The following is a 19,772-nucleotide window of genomic DNA, read 5'->3' as shown; positions in this document are numbered from 1 at the left end:
CTTCGAGGTGAATCTGGAAGCCACCTTCCTCCCTGATTGTGGTTTCTGCCCCCACAGGTTGGAGGCATCAAGCCTGGGTGCTTTAAGATTGGGAACACGGGTGGGATGCTGGACAACATCCTGGCCTCCAAATTGTACCGCCCAGGCAGCGTGGCCTATGTCTCACGTTCTGGAGGCATGTCCAACGAGCTCAACAATATCATCTCTCGGACCACGGATGGCGTCTATGAGGGTGTGGCCATTGGTGGGGACAGGTAATCACCTGGGAAGCCAAGGAGGGGCTTCCCACATTGAGAGCGGCAAGCTAGGAGGTGACGCTGTGTCCTGCAGGCTGCTCACTGCCCCTGAGTTCCAGGCCCACAGGAATGCTGCTGAAGTCTAAACAATGGGGCATCACTGCTCTTGTCTCAGGACTGACAGAGCATGAAATCGGAAAGCACAGAACAGGGCAATGTGCAGCAGAGGCGACTGGGCTTTGGGGATAATTTTGTTTGTTGTGATTGGCCACAGGGAGGCAGCAGAGTGCAGTGGTTAGGAGGGCCAGTTCTGAAATTGGATTGAAGAGGTTCAAATCCCATTTTCCCTCTTTTGTAGGGGGTGGGTGGCAGGGGCCATCCTGGGGACCGGTTACTTAACCTCCCTAGACCTCCATCAAGTGGGTAAATAATATCCCCCACCTCATGGGGTCACTGGAGGAATAAATGAGGTGTAATACATGGAAGTGTCTGAGCCAGGGCCTGCTCTCAGCAGGTGCTCAGTGAGTTTTTATGGTAGTTAACACTAGTATCCTCATTATTTTTGTTAGTGGGAACACTGATCAGTAGGTCATGAATAGAGTGTTATATCTTAGAGTAACGTCTGGCACTTAGTAAGTCCATAATAAATGTTAGCCATTATTGTTTATTATTCCTACTGTTACCACTGCTGTCGGGCTTAGAAACCAAAAGCTGTTGAGATAGAGTCACCTTGTCTGTCTGCCTGGCTTTACCACATGATTTCCGATAGGATGCCTGGGTGAGGAAGAACTCTCACCAAGGTCTTTAGGGGTGTGGCCTGGGAATCCCCAGTCTTTGGGTACTGCCTGACCAAAGGCTCCGGGAATAAGTCTAGGAAATGCTGCTTGTTTAGATTGTCTTCTTAGATTTATAATGATCATATCAAAAGACATGAAGAGGCCTAGAACAGTGGCTTATGCCTGTCATCCCAGCACTTTGGGAAGCTTAGGTAGGAGGATTGTTTCAGCCCAGAAATTCGAGACCAGCTGAGGCAACACAGTGAGACCCCCATCTCTACCAAAAAAAGTTAGCCAGATGTGGTGGTGTATGCCAGTAGTGCCAGCTACTCCGGAGGCTGAGGCAGGAGGATCGCTTGAACCTGGGAGGCGGAGGTTGCAGCGCACCAAGATTGCACCACTACACTCAAGCCTGGGTGAAAGAGCAAGACTTCATCTCAAAAAGAAAGAAAATATGTGTGTGTTCTTAGATTTTTTTTTTTGAGACGATCAGAAAATTCAAGCGATCCTCCTGCCTCAGCCTCCCGAGTAGCTGGGACTGTACAAACGCTCACCACCACACCTGGCTGATTTTTGTATTTTTAGTAGAGACGGGGTTTCACTATGTTGGCCAGGCTGGTCTGGAACTCGTGACCTCAGGTGATCTACCCTCCTGGGCCTCCCAAAGTGCTGGAATTACAGGCATGAGCCACTGCCCCTGGCCTTTTGTGGATGTGTTTTAAAACAACTGCACCAGGGTGTGCCCTCTCGGTCATCTCTTAGTGCTGAGTGAACCTCTCTGGGCTTATTTTGTGCTGTCTTTTCCTTTGCGAGTTAGATAGCTCCAACTCCTTCCCTCCTCTTTCTTCCCTTCTGCTCCATTTGCTACCTTCCCCCTCCTACCCTTCTCCATTATTGCTGGGGCATCTCTGGACCCTTACCGGCCATCCACACCCCCTAAAATCCAGTGTTCCTGGTACAAGTGTGCTTCCTAACCCTGTACACACTTTCCCATGCCTCCTCCTGATCCTGTATCCTGATACTCCCTGCCCTCAACAGGTATCCAGGCTCCACATTCATGGATCATGTGTTACGCTATCAGGACACTCCAGGAGTCAAAATGATTGTGGTTCTTGGAGAGGTGAGTTACTTCAAATATATATATATATGATTTTAAAACTGTAATGCATAATCTCAGTTTTCAAAAAATTTAAACATTTTGGTTACATGTAACTTAAAGGGACAGTCCCTGGTAATCCCACCCTCTAGATGCTGGGGCCTCGAAGTTGTCACTATTAGTACTGCCATTTATGTTTCAGAGAAAGGAGTTCTTACCTCCCAGTTTAGCACCAGTAAGAGAGAAGCTCTGCTCTGGCTGGCCGTGGTCTCTACCTGGTGGGCAGTGGAAAGCTGGAGTAAAAAGTGCATTTTTTTGCCCAGGTATGGTGGCTAACACCTGTAATCCTTCCAGCACTTTGGAAGGCTGAGACAGGTGGGTCACTTGATCAGGAATTCTAGACCATCCTGGCCTACATGGTGAAAACCCATCTCTACTAAAAATACAAAAATTAACCAGGCGTGGTGGTATGCACTTGTAATCCCAGCCACTCGGGAGGCTGAGGTGGGAGAATCACTTGAACCCAGGAGGTAGAGGTTGCAGTGAACAGAGATCACACCACTGTCCTCCAGCCTGGGAGACAGAGCAAGACTCTGGGGGAAAAAAAAAAAAAAAAAAAAAAAAACGCTTTTTAAAAAATTTGATGACTTTTGGATAGAACAGTTAAAAAAAATTTTCTAAATACTGAAAAATGTGGGAGTCCCATAACTCCATCCCTTGTTTGCACCTCTGAAGGCAGGTCTAATCCTAAATCATGTTATATCTCTAGATCAGGATCAGGAAGGGGGGGTCCCAGAGATTCCTCTAGGAGACCTGCTGTTTGTTCCTTTAGAAATCCTCCTTGTATCCAGGCTGAAACTAAACTCCTTTTATTTGGCCAAAGCCCATGTCCCTCCATTTTCTATCCAGTTTTTACGTCAGGATGGGCTCCACTAACTTGGCTTTTTCTCATTCCCCATTCCTTGGCAGATTGGGGGCACTGAGGAATATAAGATTTGCCGGGGGATCAAGGAGGGCCGCCTCACCAAGCCCATCGTCTGCTGGTGCATTGGGACCTGTGCCACCATGTTCTCCTCTGAGGTATGGCTGAGACGGGTCACTCCGGGGCTAGGAGTGGGGATTGCAAGGGGGCATTTGAAGTGAACCATGTAGTCATCTTATTAAGCAGCTAGTTCCTTCAAGAAACATTTGTTACTTGCTTGGTTACTGCAAAAGTCCAGCCAGGGCCCTGCTCTCATCCAGTTGGAGGAGACCAATTTATAAGCAGATTAAAGCCAGAATCAGGCTCTGAGTCTCTGCTTGGCGTAGGTAGCAACCAGCTGTCTAGAGAAGTTGAGATGGCTTCCCTGAGAAGGTAATGTTTGAACTGTAGTTCAGGGGATGAGAAGGGCTTTGCTGATGGAAAGGAGGCTGAGGAGGGAGAAGGACACAGCCTGAGCTCAGCTGGGTGGGGCTTGGTGAAATGTTTTGTGTGGGGAGAGGTGGTAGAAGGAAAGGTTTGTTCTTCATGTGTTAAAATGATAAAATGTATGTGAAAGTGCCTGGCGGCACCTGATACTGTTGAGTATAAACACTCCTTAGGCTTCTGCTATCTGCTAAGCTTCTGAGCTATCTGTCTTCTGCTGGGGGATCATACACCAGACTTCAGCCCCTATACTTCAGCTTAGAGAACCCTCTACCACCTTGAAGGTGGCCCACGTGATGATGATGATGAAATTGAAGGAAAAGCCGGGCATGGTGGCTCATGCCTGTAATCCCAGCACTTTGGGAAGCCGAGGTGGGAGGATCACCTGAGGTTGGGAGTTCGAAACCAACCTGACCAACATGGAGAAACCTCAATCTCTACTAAAAATACAGAACAAGTCGGGCATGGTGGCACATGCCTGTAATCCCAGCTACTCAGGAGGCTGAGGCAAGAGAATCACTTGAACCCGGGAGTTGGAAGTTGCAGTGAGCTGAGATCACGCCATTGTACTCCAGCCTGGGCTACAAGAGCAAAACTCCATCTCAAAAAGGAAACAACCACTCATCACCCAATTAGTTTATCAATAGTTGTTAAGCACCCTGTGAGTGTAGGGCCTTCTCTTAGTGCTGTGTATATAAAAAGGTAAAGCCTTCAAGGCTTCCTGCAATCATGAGAATCCTTAACCCTAAAGTTTTCCTTCCGGTAAGCTATTGTCACTCTTCCTAGAATGCATGCTTTTCCCCTTCAGATTCCTGCCCACCTCAGAGTGGCAATATTTGTCCAGTTGTCAAGTGCATGTCTTCTTTGAATGAGTAATTCCACTTTTGCAGATTTACCCCATGGGTATACATGCAGAGTGTTTCAAAGTATGTGTACAAGAATACTCTGCAGTGTCATAACGGCAAAAACTGGAAACAACTTTTTTTTTTTTTTTTTTTGAGACGGAATCTCACTCTGTCACCCAAGCTGGAGTGCAATGGTGTGATCTCAGCTCACTGCAACCTCTGCCTCCTGGGTTCAAGTGATTCTCCTGCCTCAGCCTCCTGAGTAGCTGGGATTACAGGCGCATGCCACCACACCCAGCTAATTTTTGTATTTTCAGTAGAGACGGGGTTTTACCATGTTGGTCAGGCTGGTCTCGAACTCTTGACCTTGTGATCCGCCTGCCTCGTCCTCCCAAAGTGCTGGGATTACAGGCGTGAGCCACCGTGCCTGGCCTGGAAACAACTTACATGCTTATCAGGAGGGTACTGTCAGCATGGCATATCCACAAACTAATGGAAAACGGGGCAGGCATGCAAAGAAGGAGGTGGAACTTGATATGTTGATACAGAAAGAGTTTAAGATACATTACCTGTAAGAAGGGGCAGAGTTCAGTAAATGCTTATAATATCCATTTTGTACAAACTCTGTGTGTGTGTGGGTTTTTTTATTTTTATTTTTTTTTCCAAGTAAGTAAAAGGGGAGGAGAGGTCCAGAATCATCCTGCCCATCCCTCCAGGGTGAGCTCTGCTTGCACAGGCTTTAAAAGCAGACCTTGGTAGATCTGTGTAGCCAGACGTGGTGGCTGGTGCATATAATGCCAGCTACTCAGGAGGCTAAGGCAGGAGAATGGCTTGAACCTGGGAAGCGGAGGATGCAGTGAACCGAGATCAGATCTTTAAAATCAGATATTAGTAGACCTGGGCAAGTCATTTAGCCTCTTGGTAACTGTTTCGTGAGCTGTAAAATGAGGATGCTGCAAGGTTGTTGTATGACTTAAATGAGAAAGTAATTGTAAAGGTCTGGCGTACATAGGTCTTAGAAACTATTCCTTTCCATGCCTTGTCAGTCCACTTATTCCATGAAGCTGTCCCTGATTCTTATTTATTTAAAGGTCTGGCGTGCATAGGTCTTAGAAACTATTCCTTTCCATGCCTTGTGAGTCCACTTATTCCATGAAGCTGTCCCTGATTCTTATTTATTTATGTATTTATGTATTTATTTATTTATTTATTTATTGAGACGGAGTCTCACTCTGTCGCCCAGGCTAGAGTGCAGTGGTGCGATCTCAGCTCACTGCAACCTCTGCCTCCCTGGTTCAAGTGATTCCCCTGCTTCAGCCTCCCAAGTAGCTGGGGTTACAGGTGCATGCCACCATGCCCGGCTAACTTTTGTATTTTTAGTGGAGACAGGGTTTCACCATGTTGGCCAGGCTGGTCTCGAACTCCTGACTTCAGGTGATCCACCTGCCTCGGCCTCCCAAAGTGCTGGGATTACAGCCGTGAGTTACCACGCCCAGCCGATTCTCTTTCTTCTTGAGTGCTCTCCCCCAACTCCATACTCACCCAACAACCAAAAATCAATCAGCCTCCCCCATTGTTTCTCCTGGCTTGCTTCGCATTACCAGCCACTCCACCTTTCCACCCCACCTCCACATCCCCACCATGATCAAGACACTTCTAAGAGGGTGAGCATCTCACATTTCAGTATCTGGCCGGCACTCATCGCCCCATGGGTGGGATGGGTCCTTGAATTATTTTAGGTTTTTTTTTTTTTTGAGACCGAGTCTGGCTCTGTTGCCCAGGCTGTAGTGCAGTGGTGCAATCTGGCTCACTGCGAGCTCCGCCTCCCGGGTTCATGCCATTCTGCTGTCTCAGCCTCCGGAGTAGTTGGGACTACAAGCGCCCGCCACCACACTCAGCTAATTTTTTTGTATTCTTTTAGTAGAGATGGGGTTTCACCATGTTAGCCAGGATGGTCTCGATCTCCTGACCTTGTGAGCCACTGCACCTGGCCCTTTAGTTTTGTTTTTTAAATAATTCATCTCCCTTTTAGAAATTTTGGTTTTAGTTTTGAGAAATCCAGAGTTAAAGAAACTTAACTTCCTTAAACCCAGGGTTTCTGAACATAGAATTTCTTCTCTTTCCCACCCATCTGCGGATGCAGATTAAATCCTACAAAGAACGCATTGAGAACCCACGCTTTAAGGTGTCTTTCAACCGTTGCTTACAGAGCAGCAGTTCCTAACCTTTTCACCTTTTTGTTCTATTTGCATGGTGAAGAGCACAGGCTGAGGCCAGGTTGCCTAGGTTCAAGTGCTACCACATACTACCTGTGTGACCTGGGATAAATCACTTTACCCATCTATGCTCCCATTTCCTTTTTTATAGGAAACGATCATAGCTACTGAGATTGAATGAGTAAAACTCTTAGAAAAGTGCCTGAACATAGTGTTATGTAAACAGGTTAGATAGTACTATGATTACCCTCTGCACCCCATCCTAAGAGAAGGCTTTGTATCAGATGTCTGTGTTAATTTCCTCCATCGCTTGGTTAAACGCACAGTCACGCTGGGCGCGCTGGCTCACGCCTGTAATCCCAGCAGCTTGGGAGGCTGAGGTGGGTGAGTTGCTTGAGTCCAGGAGTTGGAGACCAGCCTGGACAACATGGCGAAACCCCGTCTCTACTAAAAATACAAAAATCTTGTAGCCAGGCCTACACCTGTGGTGGCATACGCCTGTAGTTCCAGCTACATGGGAGTAGGTGGGAGAATCACCTGAGCCTGGGAGGTTGAGGCTGCAGTGAGCCAAGATAGCGCCACTGCATTCCAGCATGGGTAACTAGAGTGAGACCCTGTCTCGAAAAAAAAAAAAAAGAAAAGAAAAAACAAAGACGCAGTCACCACTTACTTAGTGCTTCTTTTTTTTTTTTTTTTGAGACATGGTATTGCTCTATTTTCACGGTGTTGTGAGAGTCTTGCTCTTGTCACCCTGGCTGGAGTGCAGTGGCATAATCTTGGCTCATTGCAACCTCAGCCTCCCAGGCACATCTCTGTAGTCCCAGCTATTGAGAAGGTTGAGGTGGGAGGATTACCTGAGCCCAAGGAGGCCAAGGTGCCAGTGAACTGTGACTGCATCACTTTACTCCTGCCTGTGTGACAGAGTGAGACCCTGTCACTTAAAAAAAAGGGTGGGAGGGGCAGGTGTGGTGGCTCACACCTGTAATCCCAGCACTTTGGGAGGCTGAGGCTGGTGGATCACCTGAGGTTAGGAGTTCGAGACCAGCCTGGCCAACATGGTGAAACCCCATCTCTACTAAAAATACAAAAATTAGCTGGGCATGGTGGTAGGCGCCTGTAATCCCAGCTACATGGGTGGCTGAGGCAGGAGAATCACTGGAACCCAGGAGGCAGAGGTTGCAGTGAGCTGAAATCACGCCATTGCACTCCAGCCTGGGTGACAAGAGCAAGACTTCGTCTTAAAACAAAACAAAAGATAAGGGGGAAAAAAAAAGGAAGATGATTCTGGGGTTGCGCTGCCAGTCTTTGTATCCTCACTTCCATGCACATTAGCTGTGTGACCCTGATAAAGCTTCTGAACTTCTCTGTACTTCAGTTTCCTCGTCTGTAAAATGGAAATCATCTATTGTACCTATTCAGTGACCTTGCCTGAGGCTTAAATGAAGTGATTCATGTAAAGTGTTTAGCACAGTGCCAGCCTATGACCAGTGCTGGCATTTCCCTGGGAATTTGTTGTTCACTCTTGGGGGATTAGCAGTAAAGCTACTTTCCTTTGCTTTCCAGGTCCAGTTTGGCCATGCTGGAGCTTGTGCCAACCAGGCTTCTGAAACTGCAGTAGCCAAGAACCAGGCTTTGAAGGAAGCAGGAGTGTTTGTGCCCCGGAGCTTTGATGAGCTTGGAGAGATCATCCAGTAAGTGGACCTTGGGGAGGATGGCGGCCTCCCCCTCCTTTCCAAATTCCTCCTGAGACAGCAGCCTCTCCCACACAGGGACATCCCATATTTCTGGTCCCTCTTGGTGTCTAGCGCAGCTGTATGGATGGTTCAAAATCCTCTTTCTCTTTGGCTTTCCTTTTGTTTTATTTAGTTTGTGGAAGCAGTAGGTCTAGGCTGGTGTTAAAACGTGTTGAGTTTCTGAGCCTACCTATTTGGCTGGGAGGCGGCAGCCACAGATGAGAGCTCTGCATGAAAATGTTTAGAGAGTGTTACCTATGATCAATAGAGAGTTATTAGATACCCTCTGATCTCTTCCCATCTCTTAAACCTGTCTGGACTCCCAGCTCTGTCCTTCCTTGCCATCCAGAGACTGGGATGTGAGGTATTAGGGAGCAGAGGGGCAGGTGCAGTCTTGGCTAGAACTTGTTTTCATTTAGTTCTCAGAATTCAGCAGGTAAGAGTAAACTAAAACCTACAGTGTTTGGGTTAGATAGAGCATTCTTGGGATGTCTTACAGAAGCCCAAAATAAGAAAATCCACATGGATGTCTTTTTTTCCTGCCTCCCAGGTCTGTGTACGAAGATCTTGTGGCCAATGGAGTCATTGTACCTGCCCAGGAGGTGCCGCCCCCAACCGTGCCCATGGACTACTCCTGGGCCAGGGTAGGTGCCTTGAATGTCCCTAACAGTGTGAACAAGAGAGATCTGTGGGTCTATGGTGGTGGGTTTCTCATTGATTTGCCTCGAACTCTTGGAAACCAGGCCTTCTGTATTAGTCGGGGATCTCTTAGAGGGACAGAACTAATAGGATATATATATATAAAGGAGAGTTTATTAGGTATTAACTTACATGATCACAAGGTACCACAATAGGCTGTCTGTAAGCTGAGGAGCAAGGAGAGCCAGTCCGAGTCCCCACACTGAAGAACTTGGAGTCCAATGTTCGAGGGCAGGAAGCATCCAGCACAGGAGAAAGATGTAGTCTGGGGGCTAAGCCCATCTCTCTTTTTCTCATGTTTTTCTGGCTGCTTTATATTTGCTGGAAGCTGATTAGATTGTGCTCACCACATTAAGGGTGGATCTGCCTTCCCCAGCCCACTGACTCAAATGTTAATCTCTTTTGGCAACACCTACACAGACACACCCAGGATCAATACTTTGTATCCCTCAATTCAGTCAAGTTGACACTTTTGGAGGCCAAGGTGGGAGGACTGCTTGAGACCAGGAGTTGAAGGCTGAAGTTAGCCATGACTGTGCCACTGCACTCCATCCTGGGTTACAGAGTAAGACCCTGTCTCTAATTAAAAAAAAAAAAAAAAAAAAAAGTGCTGGGCGCAGTGGCTCATGCCTGTAATCCCACCACTTTGGGAGGCTGGGGTGGGTGGATCACCTGAGGTCAAGAATTCGAGACCAGCCTGGCCAACATGGTGAAACCCCATCTCTACTGAAAAAAATACAAAAATTAGCCAGGCGCAGTGATGGACTCCTGTAATCCCAGCTACTCGGGAGGCTGAGGCAGGAGAATTGCTTGAACCCGGGAGGCAGAGGTTGCAGTGAGCTGAGATAACACCACTACACTCCAGCCTGGGCGACACAGCAAGACTCCATCTCAAAAAAAAAAAAAAAAATGAAGGAATGGACGGGATCTCACGCCTGTAATCCCAGGACTTGGGGAGGCCGAGGTGGGAGAATTTGCTTGAGCCCAAGAGTTTAAGACCAGCCTGGACAACATAGCAAGACCCTGTCTCTACAAAAAAAAATTTTAAATTAGCCAGGCGTGGCAGTGCGTGCCCTGTGGCCCCAGCTACTGGGAGGCAGAGGCGGGAGGATCGTTTGAGCCTAGCTAGGAGTTTGAGGCTGAAGTGAGCTATGATCGCACCAGTGTACTCCAGCCTGGGCAACAGAGAGACCCTTGTCCCCCTCCAGAAATGAAGCAATGGATATAAGCTGCTTAGGTTATTTTCTAGCCCAGCAAATGCTCAGAGAAGGATAGAGATAGTGCTGATAGTGCTGATGCCAAGTGGTACCATGGGTCCTCCTGTTTTCTGTGTCCAAAATGATTTAATGAAAGGGCTTTTGCACTTCTTTCTTGGGAAAACTTCGTCTAAGAGTTGTTGCTTTGCTGCCAGAGTTTAAGACATTCCTGGGGCACTTTGGTTCTGAGAGTACACACAGCGGGGCAGTCCTGGAAGAATCTGTGGTGGTCACCAGGGCCCTGCTTCCCTCTGCCCCATCTCTGCCCAGGAGCTTGGTTTGATCCGCAAACCTGCCTCATTCATGACCAGCATCTGTGATGAGCGAGGACAGGAGCTCATCTATGCGGGCATGCCTATCACGGAGGTCTTCAAGGAAGAGATGGGCATTGGCGGGGTCCTCGGCCTCCTCTGGTTCCAGAAAAGGTGAGCATGGAGGGCAGAAGATGACAGGGCCCTGCAGCTCGGAGTTAATGATTTTCCCCCAACAAAGGAGTGGGAGTGGACAGGCCTGGGGAGTGTGTCAAAGGTCAATCTTTGGGGCCACGGGTCAATTGAAAGGGCAGAGGAAGGACACGTAAGCTATGAGCCACTGCACCCGGCCAAATGCAGACCTCTTGACAGCAAGATAGAGGTTAGGCAGGAGAGAACTGGAAAATGTGGTGGCCTAAGGAGTGTGGGCCTCGTGACGCTGCTGAACAGATAGAGAGTACCTTATGGGCCGGGCGCAGTGGCTCACGCCTGTCATCCCAATACTTTGGGAGGCCGAGGTAGGTGGATCACTTGAGGTCAGGAGTTCAAGACCAGCCTGGCCAACATGGTGAAACCCTGTCTCTACTAAAAATACAAAAAATTAGCTGGGCATGGTGGTGCGCGCCTGTAATCCCAGCTACTCAAGGAGGCTGAGGCAGGAGAATCACTTGAACCCAGGAGGTGTAGGTTGCAGTGAGCCAAGATCGCGCCATTGCACTCCAGCCTGGGCAACAAGAGCAAAAATACTCCATCTCGAAAAAAAAAGAAAAGAAAAAGAAAGTACCTTATGTTGTGTTCACTTTGCAAATTTCTTTCTCCCGTCAGCTTGAATGTTAGAAAAAATTGGTTTTCTCTGCAACTCCCAATCTTAGCCCTCCCATGGGACTGACGGCTGGGCAGGGGAGCCAGTGAGTATGTGATTCACAGAGGCCTGGCTTAAGGTGGTGCCGGGCAGAAGGCCAGGTCAATGTCTTGGGTTGTGTCATGCCCTCACCTGCAGAGAGATGGGTCTTGGTCCTGCTTTGGACCCTTCCTGGGAAAAGTTCATGGGTTATGACACCTGAGCAGGTCTCTTTCTGTCTGCTCCTGCCTCCCACCTCTCCGTACTTTGTTCCTGATTCTTAGTTGGGAGGTTGAATACTACAGGAACCAGGCATGGGGCCTCTTACACTGTGAAGGGACAGGGTTCTCACCCCCTGTCTGTCTGGCACATGCAGCATAGCCACAAATACAGGTCAAATCCTGGTGCAGGCAACTCATGCTGAAAATCACTGACCAAAGAATAGATTTAAAACTCTGGTTTCAAACTCTATTTTACAAACAGTATTTGGGGCCGGGCATGGTGGCTCATGCCTGTATGTAATCCCAGCACTTTGGGAGGCCAAGGTGGGCAGATCACTTGAGGCCAGGAGTTCAAGACCAGCCTGGCCAACATAGCAAAATCTCATCTCTACTAAAAATAAAAAAATTAGACCGGTGTGCTGGTGCGTACCTGTAGTCCCAGCTTCTTGGGAGGCTGAGGCAGGCAAACTGCTTGAACCTAGGAGGTGGAGGTTGCAGTGAGCCAAGATTGTACTACTGCACTCCAGCCTGGGCGACAGAATGAGACTCTGTCTAAAGAAAAGAATCAGGAGGTTTTGCCTGAGAGTTGTGTAGTAGTATTAGACTTGGATTGGTAGTTACCCGTCTTGGATTTGAATGACTTGTTTAGGGAGATGGGAGAAAGTACGAGCGTGGTCTTGTCGACTCTCTCCTGGCTTTCATTCCCCCGGCTACCAGGTTGCCTAAGTACTCTTGCCAGTTCATTGAGATGTGTCTGATGGTAACAGCTGATCACGGGCCAGCCGTCTCAGGAGCCCACAACACCATCATTTGTGCGCGAGCTGGGAAAGACCTGGTCTCCAGCCTCACCTCGGGGCTGCTCACCATCGTAAGTACTGTCATCCTGGGAGGTGAACAGTGGGGACACTGGGCCTTGGCCTCATGCTGCTTTGCCACAGCAGGGCCCTAGAAGGAGCCCCTGAGTGTAAAACCCAGTGCTCAGGCCCGTTCAGGACACGCTGGGTTGGTTTGCCCAGCTGAAGGAAATTCTTAAAGCTCAAGGCAACATGCACTTGTTTCTCCTGCAGGGGGATCGGTTTGGGGGTGCCTTGGATGCAGCAGCCAAGATGTTCAGTAAAGCCTTTGACAGTGGCATTATCCCCATGGAGTTTGTGAACAAGATGAAGAAGGAAGGGAAACTGATCATGGGCATTGGTCACCGAGTGAAGTCGGTGAGTTGTTACTCTCCTAAAAAAGTAGGATAGAGGCCGGGCGCAGTGGCTCATGCCTGTAATCTCAGCACTTTGGGAGGCCAAGGTGAGTGGATCACCTGAGGTCGCGAGTTGGAGACCAGCCTGACCGACATGGAGAAACCCCTTCTCTACCAAAAATACAAAAAAATTAGCCGGGCATGGTGGTGCATGCCTGTAATCCCAGCTACTCAGGAGGCTGAGGTAGGAGAATCGCTTGAACCTGGGAAGTGGAGGTTGTGGTGAGCCGAGATCATGCCATTGCACTCCGGCCTGGGCAACAAGAGTGAAATTCTATCCCAAACAACAACAACAACAACAAAGTGGGATGGATCTGCCGGGTGGGTGGTGATAGGGGGCATTAATTCATTTGGGAGAATACCTAAGCTTTCAACTCCCAACATACAAAGCTTTGGATGTGTTGACAGATGCCAAATACAAGACAGCTATTTTTTCCATTTGATAATACAGATTGCCCTTAACAGTTTTTCTGTCGTTCGCTTGCAGTATGGAAATAGCAGCTGAAATGAGATGGAAAATATGGTAACTTTGGTTTCCCAAATGAACCTTATGGGTAAAAGGACCAAGGTCAGGTTGAGGGGACATATTGGTCACTTTAGGCTAGTAACAGACAACTCCAAAAATCTCAGTGGCTTACCACAGCAAAGGTTTATGTCTCATTCACACTATATCCACTGAGGGTTGGCTGTGCCTGTTCTCTGCCATCTGTGCTGGAGGAACAGCCCCTGTCTGGGATGTGCTGGCCTCACGTCAGCAGGATAACAGCAATGGCAGGACCACGTGCAGGCTCTTAAAGCCTTACATGATTCCCCTTCACTCACATTTCATTGGCCACCACAAGTCAAGTGGTTATTTGTGACATCACTGGGGCAGGAAGAGTGATAGTATCAAGGCATATCCGATTGGGATAGACCAGTGGGAAAGGACAGTAAATATTTTAAACAGTTGATATAGTCTTAACAGGGCCAGTCATCTGTATGTCCTCATAGTGTGCTGTGGTTAGAAATCGAAGAGCAAGAGATGAGGTCACTGGCAGCTGCTCAGGGCCATATGGGGACAGCTCCTTAGTAGATCCCTTTGCCCTGGGCTCCTTGGCTCTGTAGCTCCAAAAACCTCATGTATTTGGTCACTCCACTGGCCTAGGTGGGGAGTATTAATATGAAGGTCATGCATGTGATTCAGGACACCACCTTCTAGGCAGCCAAACATTTGGCCATCTCAGGTGAGATACCCAGAGGTTGCTTGATGAGCAAGGACCAGCTCAGAACCAAGCAGGGAAGGTGGGTGACTCTGAGGGACATTCCATCTAAGACTTGCTGAACTTTGCTCAGCCAGCCCCAGCTCCTGACCATATAACTCCTTGCCCACCTACAACACAGGGCCTTTCTAAGATAACGCTAGACCTGCACGCCACACTCACTCATTCACTCTTTGAGCTCCTCACTTTCTAGAGGATGTACTGACCCAGCTATCTCTTTGCTGAGGGCGGAAGTTGCTTCGGTATTGGGATTTGGTGTGTCCCTAGATCATCTTCCTCCCCCACTGACAGGTGGTTAATTTCATTCACGGCAGGTCTATAGTCTTTCCTAAAATTTTGGGAATACTTTGCCTCCCACACTCAACGCGTGTTTGTTTAGTGTTGAACTCTGTCACAGCTTGAGTAGGCACAGAGCTGGTGGGGGTGTGGCTGGAAGCTGGAACCTAAGACTGAGTTGGAGAGTGGTTAACTTTCAGACCTCTGCTGCTCAACACTTTAGGACCTGGCCAGCTCCCTGAACATCTCAGGGCTTAGTTTCTTCTTTGTAACTTAGAAGTGAGAACCGCCGGGCGCGGTGGCTCACACCTGTAATCCCCAGCACTTTGGGAGGCTGAGGTGGGCAGATCACAAGGTCAGGAGATCGAGACCACGGTGAAACCCCGTCTCTACTAAAAATACAAAAAATTAGCCAGACGCAGTGGCGGGCATCTGTAGTCCCAGCTACTCGGGAGGCTGAGGCAGGAGAATGGCGTGAACCCGGGAGGCGGAGCTTGCAGTGAGCCAAGATCGCGCCACTGCACTCCAGCCAGGGGGACAGAGCGAGACTCCGTCTCAAAAAAAAAAAAAGTGAGAACCTACCAAGGTTGTTTTGTGTCCCAATTGAGATATGAGAGGACTTCAAAAGCTAGCCCCATGACATTAGCACAATTGGTGCCACATGGAATTGTACACGTGGGTCAGGTTCCTGAATCGCCTCTGGGATATGTCCAGTTCTACCGACCTGTAATACAAGTATGAACAAACACATCCCAGCAGTGTGTGAGTGTTCCTCTGTAACGTTGGGTTCATTTCTAGATAAACAACCCAGACATGCGAGTGCAGATCCTCAAAGATTACGTCAGGCAGCACTTTCCTGCCACTCCTCTGCTCGATTATGCACTGGAAGTAGAGAAGATTACCACCTCGAAGGTAACAAAGGAAAAACTTCCTGGTTCCCTAATATTACGTTGGACAAATTTATTGGAGGAAATAGGAGCCAGGTTACATTTTGATTATGCAGCTAAAAGCAAACCTAGTTTTCTGGAAATGTTATTTTTGTTTCATAACTAAATTTAACAGACATGCACTAAATGTCAGCTAGGTGTTGGGTATGTTGCTAGATGCTGGGAATTGAACTGAGTCAGACACAGTGTCAACCAGTGGGGCTGGTAGAAGTTTTTAAATGATGGTCACAATTTGTAGTAATAGTAGAAACAGTGGAAAATTATGAAAAAAAATGAGAAATAATGATAAATGCTTTGAATGTTTTGCCTTCCCAGAAGCCAAATCTTATCCTGAACGTAGATGGTCTCATCGGAGTCGCATTTGTGGACATGCTTAGAAACTGTGGGTCCTTTACTCGGTGAGCACTGCAGCTGTTTTCTTCGTTACGTTTGTTGATTTTTGTTGTTTCCTCCAAACTATAAAAGTAATGCATACTCAGAATAGAATATTTGAAAAATAAGGAGAGGTATAAAGAAGAAAACAAAAATTGCCTGTAATCCTACCACCTAGAGCACCCCTTTTCTTCTTATTCCTGGGCAGTAGTAGTACTGTCTGGGGAGAAGGGCAGTCACGTGAGCCTTTTAAAACTACAAGTTGATTGTGTGTTGCAGGGAGGAAGCTGATGAATACATTGACATTGGAGCCCTCAATGGCATCTTTGTGCTGGGAAGGAGTATGGGCTTCATTGGTGAGTCCATTCGTTATTGTTTTAAGTGTTTTTTTTTTGTTGTTGTTTTTTAAACCCCCATGGTTCAGCTATACCACTTACCCATGGGGTTGAGTTTCTTTTTTTTTTTTTTTTAATTCTCTTTGTGGTTCAGTTTCTACAGAAGAAATGTCATATCCTCTTAATCATTGTTCTTAATCTTTTCTTTCTTTAACTTTTCCCCTTATCTTTATCATTGTTCCTTTGTTCTTAGAAATGATTGCTAGCCCAGGAAAATAGAATTAATTTTTTTTTTTTTTTTTTTTGGAGACTGAGTCTTGCTTTTCGCCCAGGCTGGAGTGCAGTGGTGCGATCTCTGCTCACTGCAACCTCCGCCTCCCAGGTTCAAGCAATTCTCCTGCAGCCTCCCAAGTAGCTGGGACTACAGACGCATGCCTACAGGTGTGTGCCACCACGCCTGGCTAATTTTTTGTATTTTTAGTAGAGACGGGGTTTCACTGTGTTAGCCAGGATGGTCTGGATCTCCCAACCTCGTGATCCGCCTGCCTTGGCCTCCCAAAGTGCTGGAATTACAGGCATGAGCCACCGCGTCTGGCCTATTTTTATTATTTTTTATTTTTTCCCTTTAAAATTTTGTTTTAATTTAAAGGAAAATAGAATCAGATCCAACAGCTCTCTTGTACAAAGTCTGCCTCATCTACCTATGGAATGGATTTGGACTAAGCTTCCCACTGCTTTGTATCTACCTTTTTTTTGTGTTAGAAAGATTTCCCTTCCTTAGCCTCTCCCTCTCACCAGGCTTATGAAGCTCTAATAAAAAAGATGTGTTTGCTTCATTTTAGGACACTATCTTGATCAGAAGAGGCTGAAGCAGGGGCTGTATCGTCATCCATGGGACGATATTTCATATGTTCTTCCGGAACACATGAGCATGTAACAGAGCCAGGAACCCTACTGCAGTAAACTGAAGACAAGAACTCCTCCCCCAGGAAAAAGTGTACAGACAGCTGGCAGTAGAGCCTGCTTTATTTAGCAGGGGCCTGGAATGTAAATAGCCACTGGGGTATAGGCACCGAAGACCAACATCCACAAGCTAACACCCCTTCAGCCCACACAAAGAAGCTTCATATTTTTTTTTTATAAGCATAGAAATAAAAACCAAGCCAATACTTGTGACTTTACTCTGCTACCTGCTGTATTTATTACATGGAAGCATCTAAGTACTGTCAGGATGGGGTTCTTCCTCATTGTAGGGCGTTAGGATGTTGCTTTCTTTTTCCATTAGTTAAACATTTTTTTCTCCCTTGGAGGAAGGGAATGAAACATTTAAGGCCTCAAGATACTATACATTTAAAGCACCCCAATGTCTTTTTTTTTTTTACTTCCCTTTCTTCTTCCTTATATAACATGAAGAACATTGTATTAATCTGATTTTTAAAGATCTTTTTGTATGTTATGTGTTAAGGACTTGTTTGGTATCCCACTGAAATGTTCTGTGTTGCAGACCAGAGTCTGCTTATGTCAGGGGGATGGGACCATTGCATCCTTAGCCATTGTCACAAAATATGTGGAGTAGTAACTTAATATGTAAAGCTGTAACATACATTTAAAATGGAAATGCAAAAAGCTGTGAAATGTCTTGTGTCTTATGTTCTCTGTATTTATGCAGCTGACTTGTCTGTCTGTAACTGAAGTGTGGATCCAGGGACTCCTAACTACTTTTCATCTGTAATCCACAAAGATTCTGGGCAGCTGCCACCTCAGTCTCTTCTCTGTATTATCATAGTCTGGTTTAAATAAACTATATAGTTAACAATGAAGGCATACTGCTGGCTCCTGGCATCCACATCCTTTGATCTGTATTTCTTTGTAACTATACTTTTTTCCAGACAGGGTCTCACTCTGTTGCCCCAGGGCTGAAGTACAGTGTCACCATCACAGCTCACTGCAGCCTCCATCTCCTGGGCTCAAGCAATCCTCCCATGTCAGCCTCCCAAGTAGCTAGGACTACAGGAGTGCACCACCACTCTAGGCTAACTTTTGTATTTTTTGTGGACTCAAGCAATCCATCCTCCTTGGCCTCCCAAAGTGCTGTTACAGGCGTGAGCCACTGTGCCTGGCCTGAACTGTACTGATACTTTCAGTATATGTGGTTTTAAAAGTGCTCATCTACCTTTTCAAAAAATAAAACACTAGCATCACGAACCTCCAAAGCCCACTTATTTCCTCCCCTAAATCTATACCTCTCCCTGAGTGAATGGTAACCAAAGCGCTACCCAGGTACTTGGGCCAAAAGCTTGGAAACCACCCTTTACCCTCTCCAGTTGCCAAGTCTTGTTGATTGACCCTTCAACTTTCACTCTCATCTGTCCACATCTGGTCGGCTATTTCCCCTTTTGTTGCCTACACTGCGTTCTCCACACAGCCACCAGTGATTTTTTTAAAACCTATTGAATTGAGCCACTCCCTTATCTAAAATCCCCAAGTGACATTTATTTACTTATTTATTTTATTTTTGAGATGGAGTCTCACTCTGTCGCCAAGCTGGAGTGCAGTAGTGTGGCATCGACCTCGGGCTCACTGCAACCTCGGGCCTCCCAGGCTCACCTTTTTTTTTGAGACGAGTCTTGCTCTGTGCTCCCAGGCTGAGTGCAGAGGCGCGATCTCGCTCACTGTAAGCTCCGCCTGGCCCACGCCCATTCTTCCTGCCTCAGCTCTCCCAAGTAGCTGGGACTACAGGCGCCACCACCTTCGGCTAATTTTCTGTATTTTTAGTAGAGACGGGTTTTCACCGTTAGCCAGGATGGTCTCATCTCCTGACCTCGTGATCCGCCAGTCTCGGCCTCCCAAAGTGCTGGGATTACAGGCTTGAGCCATCGCGCCCGGCCTAGGTTCAAGCAATTCTGCCTCGGCCTCCCGAGTAGCTGGGATTACAGGCACGTGCCACCACACCCAACTAATTTTTTTTTTTTTTTTTTTTTTTTTTTTTTTTTTTTTTGAGATGGAGTCTCACTCTGTAACCCAGGCTGGAGTGCAGTGGCATGATCTCTGCTCACTGCAAGCTCCGCCTCACGGGTCCATGCCATTCTCCTGCCTCAGCCTCCTGAGTAGCTGGGGACTACAGGCACCCGCCACCTCGCCCAGCTAGTTTTTTTTTTTTTTTTTTTGTATTTTTTAGTAGAGACAGGGTTTCACCGTGTTAGCCAGGATGGTCTTGATCTCCTGACCTCGTGATCCACCCGTCTCGGCCTCCCAAAGTGCTGGGATTACAGGCTTGAGCCACCGCGCCCGGCCCCCTAATTTTTGTATTTTTAGTAGAGATGGGGTTTCACCATATTGGTCAGGCTGGTCTCAAACTCCTGACCTCGTGCGTGATCCACCTGCCTCGCGCCTCCCAAAGTGCTGGGATCACAGGTGTGAGCCACCTCGCCCGGTTTAATTTTGAGACAGGATCTCACTCTGTCGCCCAGGCTGAAGTACAGTGGCTCGACCTCTGCTCACTGAAACCTCCGCCTCCCGGGTTCAAGCTATTCTCCCTGCCTCAGCCTCCCAAGTAGCTAGGATTACAGGTGCCCACCACCACGCCCGGCTAATTTTTGTTTTTTTTGTTTTTTTTTTTTTTTTGAGGAGTCTCGCTCTGTCGCCCAGGCTGGAGTGCTGTGGCCGGATCTCAGCTCACTGCAAGCTCCGCCTCCCGGGTTCCCGCCATTCTCCTGCCTCAGCCTCCCGAGTAGCTGGGACTACAGGCGCCCGCCACCT

At 47.6% G+C, this 19,772-nt stretch overlaps 1 protein-coding gene across 4 annotated transcripts in view; it reads left to right on the top strand.

Annotated features, from left to right (window-relative positions):
- The window catches only part of ACLY (ATP citrate lyase), a 53,955-nt gene extending 36,126 nt beyond the window's left edge, over positions 1 to 17,829 (top strand). For 3 of the 4 annotated variants that reach the window (XM_031657611.1, XM_031657609.1, XM_031657610.1), the window contains 12 exons: positions 58 to 254; positions 2,051 to 2,132; positions 3,078 to 3,188; positions 8,138 to 8,265; positions 8,858 to 8,951; positions 10,533 to 10,687; positions 12,293 to 12,443; positions 12,643 to 12,786; positions 15,158 to 15,271; positions 15,622 to 15,704; positions 15,958 to 16,034; positions 16,856 to 17,829. In XM_031657611.1, coding sequence (XP_031513471.1) covers positions 58 to 254; positions 2,051 to 2,132; positions 3,078 to 3,188; positions 8,138 to 8,265; positions 8,858 to 8,951; positions 10,533 to 10,687; positions 12,293 to 12,443; positions 12,643 to 12,786; positions 15,158 to 15,271; positions 15,622 to 15,704; positions 15,958 to 16,034; positions 16,856 to 16,950 — 1,431 coding nt within the window. In that variant the 3' untranslated portion in view covers positions 16,951 to 17,829. The remainder of the gene's footprint in view (positions 1 to 57; positions 255 to 2,050; positions 2,133 to 3,077; positions 3,189 to 8,137; positions 8,266 to 8,857; positions 8,952 to 10,532; positions 10,688 to 12,292; positions 12,444 to 12,642; positions 12,787 to 15,157; positions 15,272 to 15,621; positions 15,705 to 15,957; positions 16,035 to 16,855) is intronic. The other variant, XM_031657612.1, reaches the window with a different exon arrangement.
- The last annotated feature ends 1,943 nt before the right edge of the window (positions 17,830 to 19,772 follow it).

The sequence above is a fragment of the Papio anubis genome, chromosome 17 (assembly GCF_008728515.1).
Source record: "Papio anubis isolate 15944 chromosome 17, Panubis1.0, whole genome shotgun sequence".
Classification (NCBI taxonomy): domain Eukaryota; kingdom Metazoa; phylum Chordata; class Mammalia; order Primates; family Cercopithecidae; genus Papio; species Papio anubis.
The sequence above is the reverse complement of the archived record's forward strand: the minus strand, read 5'-3'. Positions and strand labels throughout refer to the sequence as shown.